Genomic DNA, 27,044 nt, shown 5'->3' on the forward strand with positions numbered 1-27,044 from the left:
TGTACTATACGAGGGTACAGTTGTAAATTTTGTATTTTTGCGAATATTTTTGTGTATTCGAAATTATAGCGCGTATCAGGATTTTTTTTGAAACTTTGGTGGACAGCAATACGGCAGGAAATTCGATGCAACCAACCAGAGTGCACTACTGTGGCAACAACCCTTTGCCCCGTCCTCAATATGACTTTTTTTTAAGGAAAATGCTTTGGATCTAGCAATCGGTCGTCCTGGCTCGCTCTCGCGTCGGCTTATATGAGTTGTATTTTTCGGTCCAACAATGATTTCACTGCAAAACACATGAGTTAGATGGTGAACTATTGTTGTAAACAACCAGTAATTTTTGTATAATTTGTGGTTAACAATTGTTGTAAAGAGACAACATTTTTTTATTTTTTGTTGATGCTAATAACCAAGTGACTTTTTATTTGTTGTAACCATTTGTGACTTTGGATAAAATAGTAGGTGATTTTTGTTGTAATTCAATCTGTAGCATACCATTTGTTGCTTGACCACTTTGCACTTTTTGTAAACATACATATTTTGTTGTAATAGACTACAACTTTTGATAAAACCGTTGGGGACTTTTGTTGCAAATAAATATGGAGCAAAAAAATATTTGTTTAACCACTTTATTGTAATTTTACATTTTAATAAATGTTCAATCATTTTTGTTGTAATGGTATATTTTTTTGTATACCGGGTGATTATTTTTGTTGTAATACCTTCAGGCATATTTGTTGTAAATATCGGGAAAGACATGGCCTAAAAGGTACACCCCTTGTTGAACCTTATCTTGTGTTTTATATTGTTTAAAACTCGGTTCTATGTGTGGTGGGCAAGACCATTTAGTGAGTGGCTTATTGCTATGGTTTTTCGGTATTCTATATGGTTGAGAGTATTGTCATGAAATGGTATGATCATCTTATATATCTCAACTTGTCTATGTATTTATCTCAAATTGATACTTGATATGATTATGGGACTCTGTTCATGAAATTGAGATTATTGTAATGAATTGTTGAGGATGTCATTCTGAAAGGGTATGATCTTCACATCTCAACTTTTATCATCTTCCATACATTATCTGTCATTTTTGTCTTATAAGCATTGTACTCTCTACCTTGAAAGTTAAAGTTGCTCTGTACCTAATGTGTGCATATATATTCAAGCACTAAATTTCTTGTATGTACACATCTAGGGGGAGTTTCTCTCTTATGTCAAACACAATGCTATTCTTGCTCCGTACTTTGCAAAATCCCGGTATTGTCATCAAACATCAAAAAGGGGGAGATTGAAAGAACATTTCATGATCTCTGAGGTTTTGTGTGTTTGTTAACAACACCGGTGACAATTTAACTATGTGCTAAGTGGATTATAGATAGAGAAAAGATACCACGGGTAAATCTCGACCCACTCAAAAAGGAAGAAAAGAAGAAGAAGCTGAAGGCTGTCCTTGGCCGGCACTGCCGGCGATACTGGGCCAGCACTGCCGGTGGGTGCACCCCGGCACTGCCGGTGGTTTCAGGCCGGCACTGCCGGTGGCTGCACCACGGCACTGCCGACGATTCTGGCCCGGCACTGCCGGCCTGCCTGTCGACCTGATGATTCAGAAAGTTGGTCGGCACTGCCGGCGTCTCAAGGCCGGCACTGCTGGCGATTCTCCTCCAACGGGCAGAAAAGTTGGTGGGGTATAAATACCCCCTTCCCCTACCTTGGAAAGGTGCTCAAACCCTAAGATCTTCATCCACCATTGCTGAGCCACCAAGAACACCAAAATAGCCAGATCTCCTCCCTCAACCACCCAAATCCCTTGTGCTTTGGAGAATCAAAGGAGAAGACCCCGATCTACATCCTCACCGAAGCGTTTTTCATTTCCCCCTCATATGCTTGAGGGCCCTCTTGCCAGTGTTCCTCTTTGGATCTCTAGTTGTTTGTTGTTGATGTATTGTTGTTGATTGTTGTGTTGTTACAGATTTGGGAGCCTCCAATTTGGTTGTGGATGTGTGCCCCAAGAACCTTGTAAAGGCCCGGTTTCCGCCTCGAGGAAATCCCTTAGTGGAAGTGGGCTAGGCCTTTGTGGCGTTGCTCACAGGAGACCTGAGTGAAGCCTTCATGGCTGTTGGTCTGGCTTTCGTAGCGACCACACTCCTCCGAACGTAGACGTACCTTCTTGCAAAGGAAGGGAACTACGGGAATCAACTCCGTGTCTCCGTGTGCTCCACTCTCGGTTACCTCTATCATTTATCTCCTCTATATATTGCGTAGCCATATCTTGCTTAGTCGTTGACCTTGTCATATAGGTAAATTCACATAGTTGCATATCTAGAGACTTTACCTTTGTGTCAAGCCTAAATTGAAAAAGAACTAAAAATTGGTTAGCACCTATTCACCCCCCTCTAGGTGCGGCATACGATCCTTTCAGCGATGCTCCTCGCAATCCAGAAAACGGCTGGCGCTCCGTCGACATCCACATCAGCCTCTAGTTCATGGCGACCCTAACCGATGAACTACATCGCCTTGTTCAAGGGCCCGACGGACTAGCATGCACCACATGGGCTCGTCTGCATCGTTTCTTACTCGACAACTAGTTCTCGTGGTACCTCTTCCTCAGGAAAGCCTTCTGCAACCCACCGCGGGGCGACATGTCCATCACCATGTACGCCATCGAACTGCAGTGCATCGCGGATGATCTGGATGCCATCGGGCGTCCTGTCGATGACCGTGACCTCGCCTGCAGTTTGTTGATGGGCTAGGTGATCGGTAGAAGCTCTAGGCGGAGATTCTAAAGAGGGTCATGGCATCTTTCACGGATGTGCGCTCACGCCTGCAGCTGGCGGAGATCTCCAGCGACATGGCGATGGTCGGGCCTTTGCCGTGCGCGGCGGAGGCCCATCTCACGCACCCGACATCAGCCCAAACTACCGTGTTCCAGCACGGGGGTAGGCAGGGCGGCCATCACCACAACGGCTTCCCCAGCGGGCAACAACAGGGTGGACGTGGCCATGGCAATGGCCCGTCAGGAGGCCACAACGGTGACTGCGGGGGCGCGAGGTGGTGACAGCGCCTCCCAACAGCCCTGGCTAGGCTATTTCGCGCACATGTGTGTTCTCTTCCCTCTAGCACGCTCATCCTGGGTGCTACTTAACGCCGCCGGCGTGCTCGGCCCATGGCCAGGCCCGCACTCCTAGGCCTACCCCGTCATGTACCCGGAGCACACGTTGCCAGCGGCATATCCATACTTTGCGCCTCCACATCATCCTTCGACCATGCCACCATGATCCAAGCTGCCATGAGTAATAGACAGTACCAGCCGCAGCCTGAATGGATCGTGGACTCGGGGGCCTCATCGCACATTACTGGTAAGACGGGTAACTTGACCACTTTTCACTCCAATTTAGGTAGTCATTCTTGTTGTAGGGCCTGACCAAATTTCTTCTCTTCCTTTTTTCTTACAAAATTTCCTAGTCTCCCCTAAAATAGTGAAAAGTTTTATTTTCAGTCCATAGCCACCCAGCCACTTCTTTTTCAGTCCAACGTCGATGATGATCTTTATCCCTTCTTCACCACCAGGGCACCCCACACATTGCTTTCATCACCAACTGGAGACCTATGGATTCAAAGGCTCGGGCACCCTAGCAAATCATCCTTGTCGCATTTACCATTTGATTTTCTTCCAACACATGTAATAATGTAGCCACCAGGAGTTCTCCCCTATGTGAGGCCTTCCAACTTGGCCGCCAACATAGAATTCCCTTTCCCACCTCCATGTCTCGCACTTCCGCTGCCTTTGGACTTCTTCAATGCGACTTGTGGACATCTGATGTTCTTAGTTTTTCAGGTTACAAATACTATTTGGTTGTATTAGATGATTTTACTCATTATTCAAGGACCTTTCCTTTGCGAAAAAAAATCTTATACTTGTGCCACTATTCAACGTTTCTTCCAATTTGTACTCACTCAATTTCATATTACAATCCAATGTATGCTATGTGATAATGGTGGTTACTTCCTTACTAGCTTCTTACGTGACCTTTTTGCGAACCAAACAGAGAGATATATCAAGCTACCATCAACAAATCGTAGTTCAGAGGTGGAATACTCCCTTCGCATCATAGTGATGATAAAAACATCGCAAGCCGAAGGAGCAACCGGGGATGGCTCCCATAGCGTTCCTCCCTCCAATTTTTTATGGTGCTGCATGTCTTTATTTTAGTGTTTCTGTCGTGGTGCCACCTCCCTTAGGAAGTCATGAAGGGGTCATATATATAATCGATTTCAGGAAAATCCCGAGGTGTAGAAGAAAGAATGAATGCAAACAAATCGTCGAGGTGGCAAGATGACATGTTCGCACGCCGAGGATTGGTCTCACCACCTTGAGCATTGTCTGATCTTCTGTTTGGTGTTCAAGTCCTTGTCCTTCCAAAATAACGATGTGGAATATATCCGGTGTTCATTTGAGTATGGAAAGGATCTTGAAAGTCAAAGTACACAAAATAATAATTTTTATTCTCTGAGTTATAACCCAAATAAAAGGATTTCTTGGAAAACCTCATAAACCGTTAAAATTCATGGTAGAAATTATTGTTACAATGAAAATATATGAGATAATGTTTGTTGCGGTCAGAAACCCACCGGCGAGCAGCGACGGGCAACACAGTAGAGCCGGGAGGCTCCCAGGACTGCGGCTGGCCCTGGTCCCTCCGAGCGACGGCCCGCAAAGACTCGGCACGCACGTCCGATGCTGGTGCAAGGGCGTGCCACCTGACCTATACCTGGTCAGGAAGGTGATGGATGTGCCTCGCTTAATTTCCTGCATGGCATACACGTAAACATTAAATACGAGCCTCGATCGGCTCTCAGGTTGTCCTGTGAATCGGCTCTTGTACGGGGTGTACGAATATATGGTGGTCCTGCTTGATCAAAATAAAGCTAAAACGACCTACTACGATTTAGGGTTTTCACCACATAATCGGAACATCCTACTCGTGATTGAGCCTGGCGGCCACGCACGGTGATCGTAAGCCGTCCCTAGACAAGGCCTAAAAACCAACACAAGGTTGATCCCCGGAACATCCTGTCTAGGGCTAGCAAACTACACCCTACGCGCCACTGGATCCTTCAACCCGTTTGTAAGGCCTAACTATGCAGATATCAAACTAATCCTTGGAGAACAAGGAGCAATCGTGACGGATCGGATCTACTAAATAATGATCAAGCGGGGTGCCGCCCTTACACCTAAGATAGGTGTAAGGGCGGCTAGACGTCTCAGGGTTGCACGACGACAGCATATGACACGAAGAACAATGCTAACCCTAACACATCTAAGATAACTACGTCGCTCGCCATCAAAAAGGCTTCAGTACGAGCAACGCATGAACAGCGAATAAACGTGTACTGCCTAGATCGCAAGATGCGATCTAGGCAGCATGATGCTTACCCGGAAGAAACCCTCGAGACAAGGGAGTTGGCGATGCGCCTAGATTGGTTTGTGGTGAACGTGATTGTTGTTTATTTCATAAACCCTAGATACATATTTATAGTCCGTAGACTTTCTAACGTGGGAATAATCCCAACCGTGCACGAGCCAAACTCTAACTAACCGACACGCATCCTACTATATTACAGATACACGGGCGAACTAGCCCAAACTTTGCATATAAGGCCGATTCATGTATTCCTTCCATGTATATTCTTCAAGCCCATCTTGATCGCGGCCCACCTCTGACTTGGTCAAATTCTGGTGATAACACATGCCCCCCTGGTTTTGGAATTGATAATTCCAAAATCACTCTGCTTTTTCTTCGTCGGGTCATGTCGTGGCAGAGCAGAACCGTCACAGTATTCTTCATCATGATGCCCTGCCTTCTCAACTTCTCTGCAAGATTTGATAGCTTTAGCATCACTTCCTCGGAAACTGCAATGGCATTAAATCTCCACTAGGCTCCCCCTTATTTAACTGTGCCGAACGGTTCGCCACTTCATCCCCTTGCTCTGCTCAGACCATCGGCACCTAAAAAACCCTCTTTCCCTGTAGCAATGTCTTCTTCTTCTTCCTCCATCTCCTCAGGCCTCTCTCTCCAATCTTCCTCCTCGAGCGAGCAGGAGTGGAACTTTGATCTCGTGCCAGATGGCCCACCCGAAGCACTCGTCGGGTCAGATGGTGACTTACCCCTGACCGATGGGGAAGACGACCTCGAGTTCCTCATCGAAGGGGAACTGAAGAGCGGGAGCGAAGACGACCTCCACTCCTGGGCGAACTCCACGTCCTCCGACGAGGAGGAGGAAGAAGAAGAAGCAGAGGAAGAAGAGGAAGAGGAGGAGGATGATTCCTCCTCCTCCGCTGGGTATCCGCCGGCGAAGCGCTTCCGCGCTTGGGCGGACAGCGAGGATGATGATGATGACGAGGAAGAAGAGGCTCCGGCCGAGGGCTGGGGCAGCAGCGACGAGGAACTCTCTGGAAGCAGCGCCGGCGGTAGCTACAATGGCGACGATGAGGACAGCGACGACCCCTAGAACAGGGGCCAACTAGTGTAGGACTAGTAGTAGCAGTGCACTAGGCATCGGATGACCCTTTTGAGAGCCATCGGCTCTTTCTTGTAAAGCCGTTCCTTTGAATCAATAAGAATTGTTCTTCTAATTTGACTCTCAATTAGTCCAATTTCAAGTCTTCCGTTTGCCGCACCAAGACCGATAACAACGTATCGGACTTTTCACCTCCGACGCCCATGAAGCCAGACTCTGATACCAATTAGACCGTCAGTCAAGCACTTCTCAAATTCAGACTGTAATTTGATGTCTGACCATAATACTTTGCAATCCTATAGCCGATGGCTGTTCATCGGTTGTTTTGAGAATCCACCAGACCCTGTAGATGACGACGGCTTCCCTTTCAGGCTCCTTTCCGCAGCTCTAGTAGTCTTCTTCTGCAACAACTCACCGCTTTCGAAGAAGGTTATGATGCAGGGTCAGCCGATGACACTCCAATCGGCTTCCAAAAACAGAGTGTCTACCAAATCAGCTGCCCCCCGAGCCTCAGTTAAGGTGAGAACAGTGGCGAGGACACACAGTTCAGTCCAAGGGCCTTGAACTCAGGCAATTGAGACAGCCACCATGCAGAAGTCCTAGCCATTCCTACGAGCGTAGCTGAGAAGGTGGCCAACTTAGCCAGGCCGACGGTAGATACACCGGAGCCGATCACCTTTTCTTCCTTTGAAAACCGATATTGCAGATGAAACACCAACGGCCTAATGAGTAAAAGGTTGGAGGTTGGCCTTGAGGCTGAACTGAAAACCGACTTGGTCGAAATCCGTGTCTTGAACACGCAGCTGGTAGATCTTGTGTAATTTGCACTAGAGTCGATGGCTGTGCATCGGCTTTGTTTCTTAGCTCTAAAGTCGATGTCCGTGCATCGGCTGTATACTATGAATTTTTTTTTTACTGGCCGATTTTTCTATCGGCCCCCACTATTTCACTGCACATGTATCGCACATGTTCCTCTGATTAGGTGCCCCCCCGAGCCGAATCTGTCAGGTAACTGCAGATATCGGCTCTGTAGTTAGCCAAGGCACTGTATTTGAACGTCGGCTCCGTTAGGACTAATGTTGACTCTCATCAGCCGACGTAACCGCTGCCCATTAGATCGACGTTGAACACAGGCAGAATGTGTGGTGAAGATAATTTTGGCCGATTGCTGGAATCGGCCTCCATGTTGATTGAATCGCTCAATGAAGGTTTTGCAACGTTCCTCCATAGATCTTTGGGGCCGATCCCAAGGATCGGCCTCGCCACGTTTGTCCATAGGTTTGGTTCTTGCTATACGGTCAGGCCGGTGGATAAGACCAGCCTAACCCCATCCTTTGTCACGTCGATGCGCTCGCAGTCGTCCAAATTGATGCCTGAGAGTGGCTCTTGGCCTGTTGTCTCCCAAGCGTTCATGCCAGCTGTCGAAATCTCGGCTGAGTCATCTGCATGGACAACCTCTACTTCATCTCCATCTCACTGTATTACGCATTGGTGCATCGTGGATGGAATGCAACAGTTGGCGTGGATCCAATCTCTTCCTAGCAGGACAGCATAGGTGCTCTTGCTATCGACAATAAAGAACGTCGTAGGGATGGTTTTCCTTCCTACGGTCAGATCCACGTTCAGAACACCTTGTGCGTCAGACGCTTGGCCGTTGAAATCGCTCAATGTCACGTTGGTCTTGATCAGATCCGAGCTAGAGCGTCCCAACCGACGTAGCATGGAGTATGGCATAATGTTGACTGCCGCTCCGGTGTCCACCAGCATCTTGTTGACATGCTGCTCATTGATATACCCTCGCAAGTACAGGGCCTTCAGATGTCTGTAGCTTCTTTCTCGTGGCTTCTCAAAGATAACTGGCCGTGGGCCGCAGTCAAGTTGTGCCACAGGTGCTTCGTCTACTCCTGGAGCACTAAACTCCGTCGGAAGGATGAACACCATGTTTGTGCCAGCCGATGTTTCATCATCGGCTTTCCTTTGTCTGGGGCGCCACTCTTTCCTTTGTGGCCGACCCTCTTCGTCCGGGGTTCGCTGAATTTTAGCGGCCAGATCAGGCCGCGCCTTCCTCAACGTGTGCAGGTATAACCTTTCGGCTTCCTCCAAACCACGTAGCCGCTGAACCCTACGCTTTTGGGAACGGCTGAGTCCATCAGGGCACCACCTTGGCCGGTGGTACTTATCTTCTTCTTCTTCATCGTCTTCCACTTCCTCGAGATCTTCCACCCGAGAGGACTCAGCGTGCTTGTTCCGAGGCGGGAGAGGCCCTAGACGTTTGAACACGGACACGTTAGCTGCATCCTTCCTCTTCTATCTACATTTTGGGCAGTTGCCGATTGTAGGCAATCGGCTCATTCCTGAATCCCAGCAGTGTCTGAAGAAGGGGCAGTCCCAGTGCCTATCCTCGTCGTCTTGCTCTCTTGACTTTCCCTTGGCGTGGCGCTCATATCTCTCCTCGTCGCGATCATGCCGACGATGTCTCCTGGCGTCCCTAGCCAGACGATCTCTTTCATCATCGTCGTTGGGTCGCCGGCGTTGGTCATATTGACTCACATACTTGTTGAGGAGGTGATCAGAGAGAGGTCGCTGATATCTCACGTTCCTCACTTCTCCCTCTGTGATGTAGCGCTTGCCATCGTGACGGAGCCGATCGCGTGGAACGGCTTCCTCTGTGTCCTTGCTACGAGAGCAGCTGCCCTCGTCTCCGTCCTTACCAGAGTGGTGTCCAGGTGCTACCATGTTGATGTTGAACGAGAATCCTGGCTGGCACCCTCCAGGGTAAGTGCACTCCACCATGTTAACGGCGGGGAAGGGGTGAGTGTCGACTTTCATGGCGTACTGGTTGAAAATTAGACGTCCTTGTTCTATCGCCATTTGGACCTGCTGACGCCACACCCTACAGTCGTTGGTGGTATGGGAGAACGAGTTATGCCATTTGCAGTATGGCTTTCCGTTCAGCTCCTGTACCGTGGGGATTTTGAGGCCTTCGGGTAACTTCAACTGCTTCTCCTTAAGTAAGAGGTCAAAAATTTGCTCAGTTTTAGTTACGTCAAAATCAAACCCTCTGGGCGGACCTGGTGGCTTAACCCATTTGAGGATACGGGGCTTGCCCCCCGAGTCCATTCAGCCACTGCTACCTCTTGATCTCCCGCAGAGCTTTCGTCTTCATCTGCCTCAACCAGGACCACCGCACGCTTGAATTTATCCTGGTATACATCTGGGTGGCGCCGTTTCATATGCGACAGCTCTTCGCACCATGTGCGCCAGTGAAGGGTAGTCTGCTTGGGAGGCCACGTCCTTGATCGGTGATGCGAGACCCACCACCGCCAACTCGACTGCTTCTTTTTCAGTCACACGAGCCGAATAGCATCGGTTCCTAACGGTCCTGAAGCGCTGGACGTATTCTGACACCGTTTCTCCGCGCTTCTGACGTACTTGTGCTAACTCGGCAATGCCAGCCTCGGAAGCCTCTGAGTGATACTGCATGTGGAACTGCTCTTCCAACTGCTTCCAAGTCCGGATTGAGTCTGGTGGCAGCGATGTGTACCACCCGAAAGCCGATCCTGTGAGGGACTGTGCGAAGAACCTCACATGCAGCTCATCTGATGCTGAGATCGTGCCCAGCTGTGCCAAATATCGGCTCACATGCTCGATGGAGCTGGAACCATCTGATCCATTAAACTTGGAGAAATCAGGGAGCCGATATTTGGGTGGCAGCGGGATCAACTCGTACTCGTTGGGGTACGGCTTGGAATAGCCGATTGTCCTTCTTTTCGGCACCATGCCGAACTGGTCTCTCAGGATGGTACTGATCTGATCCGCGGTGCTGGCTGCAGGAGTCGAACCACGAAGATTCGCCGGAGTGGCATACTTAGCCAGCCATGCTTGCTTTTCCAGCTCTGAGCCAAGCTGCAGGAGCTGAGCTCGGAGGTTTGTCGGAGTGGCATACTTAGCTAGCCACGTCGCTTCTCGAGATCTGTTCCCGAAGTTCCTCCTGTTGTTCCAAGTCCCTGCTGTTGCGATCTGGTTTTGTGAGTACCCGATTCTTGCTGCGATGCAGCACGTATGTGCACGTGTATCCGTGAGGGATCTCCTTAGGCGCCTCATGCAAGAACTGGTAGTCACTAGGGTCACCACCGATCTTGTAGACGACGTATGCCGGTGAATTCGGCACTTCTGGTGCTGCCAATGCGAATGGCAGCGGTGGACGGGACTGGAGTGGCATCTCTCCTTGGTAAGTCCCGAGAGCTGGTCCTGACGGAGAGTACTGGTGCCTCATGATTTCCTGGATCACCCGAAGAGCGACACGCTCCAAAGTGTTCACCAGGCTCTCAGAATGGCGGTGTAGCGAATGAGCTACCATGAAGTTAATCTCCTGACGCAGAGACCTGGTGCGTTCTTCGACGGGCGGACAGGTCCACTCCATCGAGCGCCTTCGGTGAGAACCCTTTCCACCTGACGCCATGTGAGCGGGTTCTGTGAAAAGAGCCGATGAGGTCGGCTTCGAGGATTGCTTTGACCTCGTCATGCTTCTTCTTGAGCTCCTCGGTCAGTTCCTCGCACGTGACTGGAGTGCCTTCCGCCATCTCAGATGTAGATGGCGATGCGGTTGATGTCGAAGATTGTCCCACCGGGCGTGCCAGAATGTGTTGCGGTCAGAAACCCACCGGCGAGCAGCGACGGGCAACACAGTAGAGCCGGGAGGCTCCCAGGACTGCGGCTGGCCCTGGTCCCTCCGAGCGATGGCCCGCAAAGACTCGGCACGCACGTCCGATGCTGGTGCAAGGGCGTGCCACCTGACCTATACCTGGTCAGGAAGGTGATGGATGTGCCTCGCTTAGTTTCCTGCATGGCATACACGTAAACATTAAATACGAGCCTCGATCGGCTCTCAGGTTGTCCTGTGAATCGGCTCAAAGAGCCGATCCACCCATGATCCGTACGGGGTGTACGAATATATGGTGGTCCTGCTTGATCAAAATAAAGCTAAAACGACCTACTACGATTTAGGGTTTTCACCACATAATCGGAACATCCTACTCGTGATTGAGCCTGGCGGCCACGCACGGTGATCGTAAGCCGTCCCTAGACAAGGCCTAAAAACCAACACAAGGTTGATCCCCGGAACATCCTGTCTAGGGCTAGCAAACTACACCCTACGCGCCACTGGATCCTTCAACCCGTTTGTAAGGCCTAACTATGCAGATATCAAACTAATCCTTGGAGAACAAGGAGCAATCGTGACGGATCGGATCTACTAAATAATGATCAAGCGGGGTGCCGCCCTTACACCTAAGATAGGTGTAAGGGCGGCTAGACGTCTCAGGGTTGCACGACGACAGCATATGACACGAAGAACAATGCTAACCCTAACACATCTAAGATAACTACGTCGCTCGCCATCAAAAAGGCTTCAGTACGAGCAACGCATGAACAGCGAATAAACGTGTACTGCCTAGATCGCAAGATGCGATCTAGGCAGCATGATGCTTACCCTGAAGAAACCCTCGAGACAAGGGAGTTGGCGATGCGCCTAGATTGGTTTGTGGTGAACATGATTGTTGTTTATTTCATAAACCCTAGATACATATTTATAGTCCGTAGACTTTCTAACGTGGGAATAATCCCAACCGTGCACGAGCCAAACTCTAACTAACCGACACGCATCCTACTATATTACAGATACACGGGCGAACTAGCCCAAACTTTGCATATAAGGCCGATTCATGTATTCCTTCCATGTATATTCTTCAAGCCCATCTTGATCGCGGCCCACCTCTGACTTGGTCAAATTCTGGTGATAACACATGCCCCCCTGGTTTTGGAATTGATAATTCCAAAATCACTCTGCTTTTTCTTCGTCGGGTCATGTCGTGGCAGAGCAGAACCGTCACAGTATTCTTCATCATGATGCCCTGCCTTCTCAACTTCTCTGCAAGATTTGATAGCTTTAGCATCACTTCCTCGGAAACTGCAATGGCATTAAATCTCCACTAGGCTCCCCCTTATTTAACTGTGCCGAACGGTTCGCCACTTCATCCGCTTGCTCTGCTCAGACCATCGGCACCTAAAAAACCCTCTTTCCCTGTAGCAATGTCTTCTTCTTCCTCCATCTCCTCAGGCCTCTCTCTCCAATCTTCCTCCTCGAGCGAGCAGGAGTGGAACTTTGATCCCGTGCCAGATGGCCCACCCGAAGCACTCGTCGGGTCAGATGGTGACTTACCCCTGACCGATGGGGAAGACGACCTCGAGTTCCTCATCGAAGGGGAACTGAAGAGCGAGAGCGAAGACGACCTCCACTCCTGGGCGAACTCCACCTCCTCCGACGAGGAGGAGGAAGAAGAAGAAGCAGAGGAAGAAGAGGAAGAGGAGGAGGATGATTCCTCCTCCTCCGCTGGGTATCCGCCGGCGAAGCGCTTCCGCGCTTGGGCGGACAGCAAGGATGATGATGATGACGAGGAAGAAGAGGCTCCGGCCGAGGGCTGGGGCAGCAGCGACGAGGAACTCTCTGGAAGCAGCGCCGGCGGCAGCTACAATGGCGACGATGAGGACAGCGACGACCCCTAGAACAGGGGCCAACTAGTGTAGGACTAGTAGTAGCAGTGCACTAGGCATCGGATGACCCTTTTGAGAGCCATCGGCTCTTTCTTGTAAAGCCGTTCCTTTGAATCAATAAGAATTGTTCTTCTAATTTGACTCTCAATTAGTCCAATTTCAAGTCTTCCGTTTGCCGCACCAAGACCGATAACAACGTATCGGACTTTTCACCTCCGACGCCCATGAAGCCAGACTCTGATACCAATTAGACCGTCAGTCAAGCACTTCTCAAATTCAGACTGTAATTTGATGTCTGACCATAATACTTTGCAATCCTATAGCCGATGGCTGTTCATCGGTTGTTTTGAGAATCCACCAGACCCTGTAGATGACGATGGCTTCCCTTTCAGGCTCCTTTCCGCAGCTCTAGTAGTCTTCTTCTGCAACAACTCACCGCTTTCGAAGAAGGTTATGATGTAGGGTCAGCCGATGACACTCCAATCGGCTTCCAAAAACAGAGTGTCTACCAAATCAGCTGGCCCCCGAGCCTCAGTTAAGGTGAGAACAGTAGCGTGGACACACAGTTCAGTCCAAGGGCCTTGAACTCAGGCAATTGAGACAGCCACCATGCAGAAGTCCTAGCCATTTCTACGAGCGTAGCTGAGAAGGTGGCCAACTTAGCCAGGCCGACGGTAGATACACCGGAGCCGATCACCTTTTCTTCCTTTGAAAACTGATATTGCAGATGAAACACCAACGGCCTAATGAGTAAAAGGTTGGAGGTTGGCCTTGAGGCTGAACTGAAAACCGACTTGGTCGAAATCCGTGTCTTGAACACGCAGCTGGTAGATCTTGTGTAATTTGCACTAGAGTCGATGGCTGTGCATCGGCTTTGTTTCTTAGCTCTAAAGTCGATGTCCGTGCATCGGCTGTATACTATGAATTTTTTTTTACTGGCCGATTTTTCTATCGGCCCCCACTATTTCACTGCACATGTATCGCACATGTTCCTCTGATTAGGTGCCCCCCCGAGCCGAATCTGTCAGGTAACTGCAGATATCGGCTCTGTAGTTAGCCAAGGCACTGTATTTGAACGTCGGCTCCGTTAGGACTAATGTTGACTCTCATCAGCCGACGTAACCGCTGCCCATTAGATCGACGTTGAACACAGGCAGAATGTGTGGTGAAGATAATTTTGGCCGATTGCTGGAATCGGCCTCCATGTTGATTGAATCGCTCAATGAAGGTTTTGCAACGTTCCTCCATAGATCTTTGGGGCCGATCCCAAGGATCGGCCTCACCACGTTTGTCCATAGGTTTGTTCTTGCTATACGGTCAGGCCGGTGGATAAGACCAGCCTAACCCCATCCTTTGTCACGTCGATGCGCTCGCAGTCGTCCAAATTGATGCCTGAGAGTGGCTCTTGGCCTGTTGTCTCCCAAGCGTTCATGCCAGCTGTTGAAATCTCGGCTGAGTCATCTGCATGGACGACCTCTACTTCATCTCCATCCCACTGTATTACGCATTGGTGCATCGTGGATGGAATGCAACAGTTGGCGTGGATCCAATCTCTTCCTAGCAGGACAGCATAGGTGCTCTTGCTATCGACAATAAAGAACGTCGTAGGGATGGTTTTCCTTCCTATGGTCAGATCCACGTTCAGAACACCTTGTGCGTCAGACGCTTGGCCGTTGAAATCGCTCAATGTCACGTTGGTCTTGATCAGATCCGAGCTAGAGCGTCCCAACCGACGTAGCATGGAGTATGGCATAATGTTGACTGCCGCTCCGGTGTCCACCAGCATCTTGTTGACATGCTGCTCATTGATATACCCTCACAAGTACAGGGCCTTCAGATGTCTGTAGCTTCTTTCTCGTGGCTTCTCAAAGATAACTGGCCGTGGGCCGCAGTCAAGTTGTGCCACAGGTGCTTCGTCTACTCCTGGAGCACTAAACTCCGTCGGAAGGATGAACACCATGTTTGTGCCAGCCGATGTTTCATCATCGGCTTTCCTTTGTCTGGGGCGCCACTCTTTCCTTTGTGGCCGACCCTCTTCGTCCGGGGTTCGCTGAATTTTAGCGGCCAGATCAGGCCGCGCCTTCCTCAACGTGTGCAGGTATAACCTTTCGGCTTCCTCCAAACCACGTAGCCGCTGAACCCTACGCTTTTGGGAACGGCTGAGTCCATCAGGGCACCACCTTGGCCGGTGGTACTTATCTTCTTCTTCTTCATCGTCTTCCACTTCCTCGAGATCTTCCACCCGAGAGGACTCAGCGTGCTTGTTCCGAGGCGGGAGAGGCCCTAGACGTTTGAACACGGACACGTTAGCTGCATCCTTCCTCTTCTGTCTACATTTTGGGCAGTTGCCGATTGTAGGCAATCGGCTCATTCCTGAATCCCAGCAGTGTCTGAAGAAGGGGCAGTCCCAGTGCCTATCCTCGTCGTCTTGCTCTCTTGACTTTCCCTTGACGTGGCACTCATATCTCTCCTCGTCGCGATCATGCCGACGATGTCTCCTGGCGTCCCTAGCCAGACGATCTCTTTCATCATCGTCGTTGGGTCGCCGGCGTTGGTCTCACATACTTGTTGAGGAGGTGATCAGAGAGAGGTCGCTGATATCTCACGTTCCTCACTTCTCCCTCTGTGATGTAGCGCTTGCCATCGTGACGGAGCCGATCGCGTGGAACGGCTTCCTCTGTGTCCTTGCTACGAGAGCACCTGCCCTCGTCTCCGTCCTTACCAGAGTGGTGTCCAGGTGCTACCATGTTGATGTTGAACGAGAATCCTGGCTGGCACCCTCCAGGGTAAGTGCACTCCACCATGTTAACGGCGGGGAAGGGGTGAGTGTCGACTTTCATGGCGTACTGGTTGAAAATTAGACGTCCTTGTTCTATCGCCATTTGGACCTGCTGACGCCACACCCTACAGTCGTTGGTGGTATGGGAGAACGAGTTATGCCATTTGCAGTATGGCTTTCCGTTCAGCTCCTGTACCGTGGGGATTTTGAGGCCTTCGGGTAACTTCAACTGCTTCTCCTTAAGTAAGAGGTCAAAAATTTGCTCAGTTTTAGTTACGTCAAAATCAAACCCTCTGGGCGGACCTGGTGGCTTAACCCATTTGAGGATACGGGGCTTGCCCCCCGAGTCCATTCAGCCACTGCTACCTCTTGATCTCCCGCAGAGCTTTCGTCTTCATCTGCCTCAACCAGGACCACCGCACGCTTGAATTTATCCTGGTATACATCTGGGTGGCGCTGTTCATATATCGATGCCTTCGCACCATGTGCGCCAGTGAAGGGTAGTCTGCTTGGGAGGCCACGTCCTTGATCGGTGATGCGAGACCCACCACCGCCAACTCGACTGCTTCTTTTTCAGTCACACGAGCCGAATAGCATCGGTTCCTAACGGTCCTGAAGCGCTGGACGTATTCTGACACCGTTTCTCCGTGCTTCTGACGTACTTGTGCTAACTCGGCAATGCCAGCCTCGGAAGCCTCTGAGTGATACTGCATGTGGAACTGCTCTTCCAACTGCTTCCAAGTCCGGATTGAGTCTGGTGGCAGCGATGTGTACCACCCGAAAGCCGATCCTGTGAGGGACTGTGCGAAGAACCTCACACGCAGCTCATCTGATGCTGAGATCGTGCCCAGCTGTGCCAAATATCGGCTCACATGCTCGATGGAGCTGGAACCATCTGATCCATTAAACTTGGAGAAATCAGGGAGCCGATATTTGGGTGGCAGCGGGATCAACTCGTACTCGTTGGGGTACGGCTTGGAATAGCCGATTGTCCTCCTTTTCGGCACCATGCCGAACTGGTCTCTCAGGATGGTACTGATCTGATCCGCGGTGCTGCCTGCAGGAGTCGAACCCTGAAGATTCGCCGGAGTGGCATACTTAGCCAGCCATGCTTGCTTTTCCAGCTCTGAGCCAACTGCAGGAGCCGAGCTCTGGAGGTTTGTCGGAGTGGCATACTTAGCTAGCCACGTCTGCTTCTCGAGATCTGTTCCCGAAGTTCCTCCTGTTGTTCCAGAAGTCCCTGCTGTTGCAGTCTGGTTTGTGAGTACCCAGTTGCTGCAGTCTGGCACGTATGTGCACGTGTATCCGTGAGGGATCTCCTTAGGCGCCTCATGCAAGAACTGGTAGTCACTAGGGTCACCACCGATCTTGTAGACGACGTATGCCGGTGAATTCGGCACTTCTGGTGCTGCCAATGCGAATGGCAGCGGTGGACGGGACTGGAGTGGCATCTCTCCTTGGTAAGTCCCGAGAGCTGGTCCTGACGGAGAGTACTGATGCCTCATGATTTCCTGGATCACCCGAAGAGCGACACGCTCCAAAGTGTTCACCAGGCTCTCAGAATGGCGGTGTAGCGAATGAGCTACCATGAAGTTAATCTCCTGACGCAGAGACCTGGTGCGTTCTTCTGACGGGGCGGACAGGTCCACTCCATAGAGCGCGCCTTCAGGTGAGAACCCTTTCCACCTGACGCCATGTGAGCGGGTTCTGTGAAAAGAGCCGATGAGGTCGGCTTCGAGGATTGCTTTGACCTCGTCATGCTTCTTCTTGAGCTCCTCGGTCAGTTCCTCGCACGTGACTGGAGTGCCTTCCGCCATCTCAAATGTAGATGGCGATGCGGTTGATGTCGAAGATTGTCCCACCGGGCGTGCCAGAATGTGTTGCGGTCAGAAACCCACCGGCGAGCAGCGACGGGCAACACAGTAGAGCCGGGAGGCTCCCAGGACTGCGGCTGGCCCTGGTCCCTCCGAGCGATGGCCCGCAAAGACTCGGCACGCACGTCCGATGCTGGTGCAAGGGCGTGCCACCTGACCTATACCTGGTCAGGAAGGTGATGGATGTGCCTCGCTTAGTTTCCTGCATGGCATACACGTAAACATTAAATACGAGCCTCGATCGGCTCTCAGGTTGTCCTGTGAATCGGCTCAAAGAGCCGATCCACCCATGATCCGTACGGGGTGTACGAATATATGGTGGTCCTGCTTGATCAAAATAAAGCTAAAACGACCTACTACGATTTAGGGTTTTCACCACATAATCGGAACATCCTACTCGTGATTGAGCCTGACGGCCACGCACGGTGATCGTAAGCCGTCCCTAGACAAGGCCTAAAAACCAACACAAGGTTGATCCCCGGAACATCCTGTCTAGGGCTAGCAAACTACACCCTACGCGCCACTGGATCCTTCAACCCGTTTGTAAGGCCTAACTATGCAGATATCAAACTAATCCTTGGAGAACAAGGAGCAATCGTGACGGATCGGATCTACTAAATAATGATCAAGCGGGGTGCCGCCCTTACACCTAAGATAGGTGTAAGGGCGGCTAGACGTCTCAGGGTTGCACGACGACAGCATATGACATGAAGAACAATGCTAACCCTAACACATCTAAGATAACTACGTCGCTCGCCATCAAAAAGGCTTCAGTACGAGCAACGCATGAACATCGAATAAACGTGTACTGCCTAGATCGCAAGATGCGATCTAGGCAGCATGATGCTTACCCGGAAGAAACCCTCGAGACAAGGGAGTTGGCGATGCGCCTAGATTGGTTTGTGGTGAACGTGATTGTTGTTTATTTCATAAACCCTAGATACATATTTATAGTCCGTAGACTTTCTAACGTGGGAATAATCCCAACCGTGCACGAGCCAAACTCTAACTAACCGACACGCATCCTACTATATTACAGATATACGGGCGAACTAGCCCAAACTTTGCATATAAGACCGATTCATATATTCCTTCCATGTATATTCTTCAAGCCCATCTTGATCGCGGCCCACCTCTGACTTGATCAAATTCTGGTGATAACAATGTTAAAATAAACTATGGATTTCTTAGATACGTGTCTGACTTATCAACATCCTCATGCTTATTATATACTTGTTCCTGAGGATGTAGATAATAAAAAAGTCTTAGATACTTAGAAACTATTGCTACGGTAAAATCTATACTTTAGAGTTTGTTATCATAGATACAAAGTTCAGCTTCATCGGAACTACTCAAAGTATAAGAAATTCATTGTTAAGTAAATTGCAGCAAGCAACAATCATCATGTGAAGTAAAAATAACCTTTAATAATGTAAAATAATAACGAATTATGCACTATATTAATTTTTGAAAGCACTATGAACAATGAGGCACACTTATGTGTGTGAAAGATGTGCATGTGTAAAACATATGCAAAGCTCATGCATAAAATCATTGCTTCCGAAGCATTGGCCGACAAAGATCTTTAAGAGACTTGCATCTCTTGACTCAATAGTCTCTTCACTGAGAGAAGTAAGTAAGGGTAAACACGTGCTAGAGCTTACTTGATTAACTGAATATAAAACATTCCCCGCAAAAAAAACTGAATATAAAACATTTTAAGGGGGTATACTTCATGTTAACGGTTTATCATATATAGTGTTGAGTTCCATCGCACATATCATTAGCATTTTTACGGTCTATTTTTTCTTGTTTCTACAATATCACAATCATTAAGTGTTAGTACATAATGAACAAATGTGAACTTGAGGTTAATATTAGACTTGAATTGGGGCATACCCCCTTGAATAATCCAGCCATTAGAAGAAGGGCATGATGTGAATATCAACAAGATTTTTTGATCAATTGGACGCTTCCACATATTAGCATAGATTCAGAAGCAATTCAATCTCAATATCACTCCCAATTTCACACAAATTTACTACGTAGCCTCTAAGAAAAAGCATTGTTTTCATACATTATCTAAACAGTTTAAGGCTGTTGCAATCGCTGGCTTCTCAGCGTTTAGACGGTGCTCGCATGGTCGGTGGGACAGTAGATGTAGGTGGCGGCAGTTCCGGACTTGGCCGGTTCCGTGTGGTGGGCCCGATTCAGTCTCCTTCGTTCCCACGGAAGGCAGTCTTGATCCCAAACAAGCGAGGATGCCCGCCGTCGTCGCCGCTCAGTCCGGCCGTCCCCCATCTCTGCGGGTCATCGCCTCCGTCCCGTCCGAGGCCTGCGAGATCGGGCGCCTGCCTGAGGAGTGAGGAGCTCCTCTCGGAGACGCTCGCCCGCACCTCCACGCGCGACGCCTGCCGCGCCGCGGCCGACTCCGACTCCGTCTGGCCTGCTTCCTGCCCCGCGTCCTCCCGCCGCTCGCCGCCGCGCAAGAAGGACCTCTTCCTCCGCCTCACCGACTGCCCCGTTCTCCTCCCGGACAAACGTGTGTGGTACGTATACGTCGATCCCCCAACACAACAAGCCGTGCCTCTGTAGGACATGCTTGGTTTCTCTATTGATCGCTGATCGCTCGCGGTTTCTCCTGTTAATCGGCATCAGGATCAGGCCTGATCTCGCCTCGGTCTCTCTTCCCTGCCCTTCCGTAGCGGTGCCGCCATAATCCTCGATGCAGCTGGATTGGCTGTGGTCGTCTTTGGGCCATGGATCCTCACCAGGGTCGTCATCATCTTCTTTCGCCTCAGGACGCGGCAAGTGCTTCTCCTCCTCCATGAACGGCTAGTGTAGAAGCTCGCCTCTGTATCCAGAACTCCTCATCTGTCGTCATTCAGGTATGCAAGTTCAATAACCATTTCTCAAATCAACAACACTGAGATATCTTACCACTGATTGATTTACATCATGTCGCTAAATCAAAGATTATATGCCTTCTAAAAGACAGCATTCAGATTTTCACACATAGAAAACCAAATAGCTGAGACATGTGTTTCAAATGTTGCGGATCGATGAATGTTTGCAATGTGACAAATCATTGGAGTAGAAGTTGGAATGCGAGAAATTATTTGTATGCTAGGTAATGATATTTTATATCGATGTTCAAGCTCCAAGGACTGATTCTATTGTTGATGTTTATCTACCGCAGATTTTGTCCACGAGTTTGGAGAATCATGATCAGGATGAAATTTGAATATTTGTATCAATTTAGGATGTTGGTAAAATGATCTTACCAGATACAAGTAGTAGTTTTTCCTACTAAAGTTAAAAATTTCCATTTTGTATAGCTTGCATTAAGTATATTTGTGACACACTTTCATTCGTGGCATAACAAAATATCAATGTAAGGAAGTAAACCAAGAAACTAAATGTGAATATCAAAAGCAAGTACAATACTGAGGATGATGTTGGTGGAGAATTTGATTACACTTTTAGTTTCCTCCATCTGGACAAGTTTAAAAAAGATTACTCAAATTTTGGCTGCATGATTGACCTTATTAGGGAATTCCACTATTTAGTACATAATATACTGTTTAATATGCCGATTGGTGTATGTAAACTGCTTGGGCATTTATGATTGTTTACCATCGTAGTATTGCCGACCATGGCACAGAGTTTCAGTAACAAAGATGCATAGATTCATAATTTCAGTAGCAGTATTGTACTCATGTTAAGATTGTTGTCTCTCCGCTCTTAATATGTCTGATCCATATATACTTCTATTCATGGTATATCCACTACGTTTCAGTAACAAAGACGCATAGATTCATAATTTCAGTAGCAGTATGTAATTTTGTGGCTTAATTATTTCTGGACTAATTAACGATTAATAATTTCATTGTGAAACATTCCTCTTCTCATATTCCTGCCATATCTGCACCTTCTCTGTGTCATGTGTCAGTACCAAAAGATGTTGCTTCCATGTTAATAAGCTCTTATCTTGCGATTGAATCTGTGTCAGTTTACACATTCTGTCACATGAGATCAGTTATTTAGTTTATTCAGTTAGATATAAATATTTATCATTGCACTATTATTTAACAGTCTATACTAAGGGAAATAGAAGTACTAACTACTTACTTGGATTAACTATGCAAATCGCTGAAATGGCACCATTTCTTTCTTAGTAGAATCACTTAAATGCCTCCTCCAGTTGTAAGGAGGTTCTTGCTTTTTTATTATTCACACAATCTATCCCACCAAGATTAATACTATTCATGCTAGCAGGCCTTACAAGATTAAAGTGAAATCTCTTATATTATTCAGAACATTTATGTATGATTGTTGGTTGTTAATCACTATATGAAACTATTATATTGTTTAGTATTTTCGCGGCCAAAGAGACACACATGCTACAGTAGAAATAATTTTGATACTTTTATGTACTTACAGGTTAGTGGGGAATGGAACATGCCCTGAAGTTTGCATTTCCAGCTAGTCATACATCATTATTAAATTTGCATGTGCATAGTTTTACCTCATCTATAAATCTGTGACTGATGATATGCGGTAATTGTTGTATATTTTTTCATAATAGCATGCTACAGCCATAATATCTTTGTAAGGCACATATAGTTTTTATTTCCATATGCAAATACCGTTCAAAGCAATATATATATTTCTATTCTTTTATTGATCGTATAACCATCTGACAAGCATATAACTCAATTAAAAGATGTAATTTAAGGAAATTTATAGAAAAAAGATGATAATTGAATAAAATGAGTGATTTACTGTATATCAAATGTTACCATGAATATATTATATTCAATAATTTACTAAAATATATAGAAGCATAAAGAAAAGTAAGAGATAAAAAGAATGAAATGCAAAAATGGCATGGTCTCCTGACATAGGCTTGCACACTCCGCCGCCTCTGCCTACCTCGGTATGTGTGCATGTGATGGATCTCATGTTGGTTTGGTCTGCTAAGTGCCGGTGCTGAAAGCTTTTTTTTTGCTGCAGGTCCATGTAGTAATGATCCAGATTTTCATTCGGGAAATCATTCTGAGAAAAAGTACGTTCTCTGTCTGCTTTTGTTTCTTCTTGCTTTTTATTAGGTGATGAGCATAGCTAAGTTGCCTTCTTTCTTGCAGTGAAGAGGCAGTTATTCCCATATGGTGCTGAGAAGTTAGGGAAGAAGGTGTGGTGAATTTGTGATACATGCCTTTGTAGTATCACTATATGCGTTTTTTCCCCAGTTGTGCGATTCCTGACTTGGTCATAACTGTATTATCAAAATGTGTGGAACTCCAAGTAGCTGCTCTTTCATTTTTTTTTTTCGAAACAGCTGCTCTTTCATTGGAGCAAGTTGCATCAGAAAGACGTTTGCTGCATCCTCAGGATGGGTGTGCTCTTGTGTTTTGTCTGTGCGTCATCGTCATATCGTCATGTAGTATATATGAAGCCGAACCTGATATGTTGTTTAGGTCGATGTGCAAGTATGCTACCTGAACACTCTTGAACTTTGGCCATGTACTACCTACGTTTGTGTGATGTTTTTGAGTATGTTGTGCGTTAAGACGTGTCCTCCAAATGGATTGACAATACGTTCTGAACACTGGCGGCTGGTCGAGAAGCTTGCTTGGACTTTGTTTTGCATCTTTGGTTGTGATGGATCATGATTAATATGCTGTATCTACCAGAAAAAAATTAGCCTGTGTTTCCCGCAATGTTAGCTAGGTAAATATTATTTTTTAGCAAATTTGCGAGGTTAGTCGTTAAGCTATTTCATTAGTTCTTTGTTTGTTTCAGATTTTCTTTGTTGACATATGTTCGTTTCTGTTGTGGACAATGTTGTTGCTAGCCGATGCCCATTGATAGATTTATCAGTATGGGCTTCATGTCTGCGCGTATTATTATATAATTATTCTTTTTTTTTCATGTATATGCGTCAGCCTAGGCTGATCTTTCCATGCAGAATGTAGAGGTGACAACTATCTCTTTCTCTGGGGGAATTATGCACGTCCTGACGATGTTTCGTCAGCAACCTAGATTACTTTCGACCGGGCAGAAAGAACCATCAACATTCTCGGTGGCAACGGCAAGCTGTGGCTAAGACAGGGACCTCTTGATCCGTCCTACAACTATGGCTGCTCCACGACCTAGCATATACGACTACGACAACACACAAGAATCTGGGTCATGCAAGAACGACTGGCATCCTGCGCGGCGAAGCGCGCATGACCATCTAGTATTATATACTCACCACTGCTGCTTGGATCATTGGAGGCCCCCGCGAAGGTCAGCCTATGCGGTTCTCGCCTGACGTGCCGACGGTCTGGCCGTCGGCGTATCGCCAACACCGTCAGGCGGTCGTCTCCGTGAAAATGCGACGCCGACGGTTGAGCTAGGCCTACGGCCGAAGAAAAACCGTCAGCGCCGACGGTTGAGCTAGGCCTACGGCCGAAGAAAAACCGTCGGCATGGAGTAGACGCCGAAGGTTGGAGATGCGTCGACGGCTGGATCCGCTACGCCGACCGGAGATACGCCGACGGCGGTATGCCAACGGTCACCTTCGGCACAACTATACGCCGACGGCTGGTGGCCGTCGGCACATTACCGATTTCCTGTAGTGAAGTACAAGGAGATCGCCTCTAGGAAGGTCGCGCCGCGCTCACCAGATGCATCCCGGCGTGCCTGCGTGCGTAAGTGACGCCTGCTCTCCATCGGCGTGAGCCGAACGATCATGTCAAGAAAGCCACCGGGGAGGGCTTGTGCTAGGCGCGTGGTGCGACTATTGCAAAGAAGCCGGATGTCTTGACAACGTTTCCGCTCAAGACTCGCAGTTTGCCATTTCCGGTTTCCTTTGAGATGTACCGACTCCATTACTTATTGAGTGAGGAATTTACGATCCACACAATTGCTTAGATTGTTATATATCTAATACTAAAACATGTCTAGATACATGTGTATCTAGATAATTCTGCAACACTTAATATGAAATTAAGTGAGAATTTATGATTCGTAGTACTACTATGTATATTAAAGCACGTCTGGATATGTAGGATAAAACGTGCGACCGTTAATATGGAATAGAGGGAGGACTTTACGACCTGTATGAGCTTGTAACAATCTCTGGATACCATCGAATTTACGACCTATGTATGAGCTTGTAACAATCTCTGCACATACCATGGCCTATGTATGTACATACAATACGGAGTATTGCCAGTAATTCAACTTGGAGTGGTTGGCAAACGCAAGTTGATCTTGATTAAGAAACGCGACTGATTGACTACCTGACGGATTGAGAGGTCTATGTTAAAACTTCTGCAAAAAAGAAGCCAGGGGAATCTATGGTACCATGACGTTGGTAACATTGGATCCTAAATTAGCATCACACAAACATGTAAGAGAAGATCAACTCAGATGTGGTCATGGATTCATCGGGAAACAGAGATAACTAATCGATTATTTACAAAAGAGAAAATATCAACATCGACTATTCGATCGACCTGACGAGCTAGTTCTTGAAAGATCTAAAACGAGACTGATACTAGAAAAGACAACGATCGAGCAAACTAAAACCCTGCATCTGTTTTCCAGCTCCCTCTGCCTTCAAATCTTGTCGAGCTTGGACGCCACAACCAGAGGGTTCTGCTGGGCGATCTTCTCCCTGTCGGCCTTCTTGTAGTCGAAGCTGCACGCATGCCCGTCCGCGTAGCGGTGCATCGAGCAGAACGTGCCACCGCAGCGGCAGGCGAACCCCAGCAGCCGGACCTTCTTATTGCATGACATACACCTGGTTGGCGCCGCCTTCTTCGCCGGCGCCTCGGCCGCCGGAGCCTCGGCGGCAGCAGAGCCATGCACGTTAGCCGGCGTCTTTAACGCGAGGGTGACCTCGTTGGCATTGATCTTCCCCTCGACGACCGTGGCTGCTGCCACTTCGGTGGCCTTGATCTTCCCCTCGACGACGGGGGCTGCTGCCGCTACGGTGGCCTTGATCTTCTCATCGACGACGGGGGCTGCTGTCGCTTTGACGGTCTTGAGGTGGACGAGGTAGCACTGGGAGCACATATTCTTGGTCGCCGGGCTGCCGAAGAACCCGCAGCCGGTCGTGCACTGCGCAGGTCCGCTGGCGGCGGCCTGAGTGGACGACTCCTGCCCGTGCGCCATCGGTCGACGTTGATCTGATCGAACAGAGGGTCCGATGGAGGATCAATCGCTCGCGTACTACGGGATCTCGCGCTCGCCTATTACGTGGTCTCGAGCTCGTGTGTGGATTCTTTCTTGGCGAGGCCCTGAGGGCATCCCTCTCGCCTTTTATTAAGGTTCGCCGGTACGCGTGACAGCTAAATTCCGTGTCCTGTTTCGACTTTGACTCCGGACCGTGCCGTCCGCAAGTTCGGACTCGGTGACACGATATTCACCAAAACTCTTATTTTACGGAGACCAAGTTTCTTTTAGGAAGGTAAATATGTTATTAGCGAGAAGATAGCAATTATACATGGATACTGCAACAACACAATACTGTATCAAGATCTAATCGAATTTACATAGCTAAAAAGGCAAAAGATATGAATAACAAATATAAAATAAAACATGGAAACAAACAGGGTCTCGTAGCAGCATCAAATAACCACCATGATTAGCAACACTTGTACTTTTGAGAAGTCCTTCGCCAACAACGCCTTTAGGAAGGAAACAATACACTAGTGTTGTTCTCGTCCGATCTGACCATGGAAGATAGATCATGGATTTTCGCCTCAGTTTTATCAATTTTTAAACAATGCCTTTAATAAGAAACCGGATAGAAGTGCATCTTTACCGGATACAACAAATGAAGGTTAGACCTAGGGTTCAAACCCTGGAGATCAAACTCAGTACTCAAAGAGCACCACCAAACCTGAAGTCACCATGTATTCCTACCCCCACTTGCCGAGAATATTGCTACAAAGCATTGGTCGACAACTCACGGTCCCCTCGTGCACGGTTTGGCATGGTCATCATCACAAAAATGAAACCGTGTTGGCAAACATGCTACAAAAGCATCCTCTTTCTTCCCATCTATTTTACACATACACGTAGATGGCCGTGCATGCCCACGGTCCTAAACCATGACCATGGAAGGCGAGATGTCGGGCATCATCGATCATTCCCCACCTCCACCAACACTTAGCATTGTAGGATTCGATATGAGTTGTCAAGTTTGTGATTTCACCTTCGGATCCTTGGCAATCCCTTCAAACACGCCGGATTTACATTCCCCTATTGTCGCTAGCGCTTTGATAATCGCAACGATGTTCTTGTCGTGGCAACATGCT

The 27,044-nt window shown here is 48.2% G+C and overlaps 1 protein-coding gene and 1 long non-coding RNA gene across 3 annotated transcripts; one reads left to right on the top strand and one right to left on the bottom strand.

Moving 5' to 3' along the window:
- Nucleotides 1-19,881: 19,881 nt before the first annotated feature.
- On the top strand, nt 19,882-23,239 carry LOC127301690 (uncharacterized). 2 transcript variants are annotated; one of them, XR_007852333.1, is made up of 4 exons: nt 19,882-20,276; nt 20,386-20,615; nt 20,927-22,795; nt 22,875-23,239. It is a non-coding gene; the product is annotated as an uncharacterized lncRNA (long non-coding RNA). The 2 variants fall into 2 exon arrangements; XR_007852332.1 differs by having other exon boundaries at nt 20,386-22,795.
- A 1,923-nt stretch (nt 23,240-25,162) lies between these two features.
- On the bottom strand, nt 25,163-25,996 carry LOC127298181 (zinc finger A20 and AN1 domain-containing stress-associated protein 6). Its single transcript, XM_051328110.2, has one exon. It carries the CDS (start codon nt 25,894-25,896, stop codon nt 25,339-25,341), a length of 558 nt encoding a protein of 185 aa, XP_051184070.1. The 5' UTR covers nt 25,897-25,996; the 3' UTR covers nt 25,163-25,338.
- Between the last annotated feature and the right edge of the window lie 1,048 nt (nt 25,997-27,044).

Source organism: Lolium perenne, chromosome 7 (assembly GCF_019359855.2).
Source record: "Lolium perenne isolate Kyuss_39 chromosome 7, Kyuss_2.0, whole genome shotgun sequence".
In the NCBI taxonomy this organism is placed as follows: Eukaryota; Viridiplantae; Streptophyta; class Magnoliopsida; order Poales; family Poaceae; genus Lolium; species Lolium perenne.

Excerpts from the sequence above, each read along its gene's own strand:
- LOC127298181 (XM_051328110.2), bottom strand. The coding sequence starts at position 25,896 with ATGGCGCACGGGCAGGAGTCGTCCACTCAGGCCGCCGCCAGCGGACCT.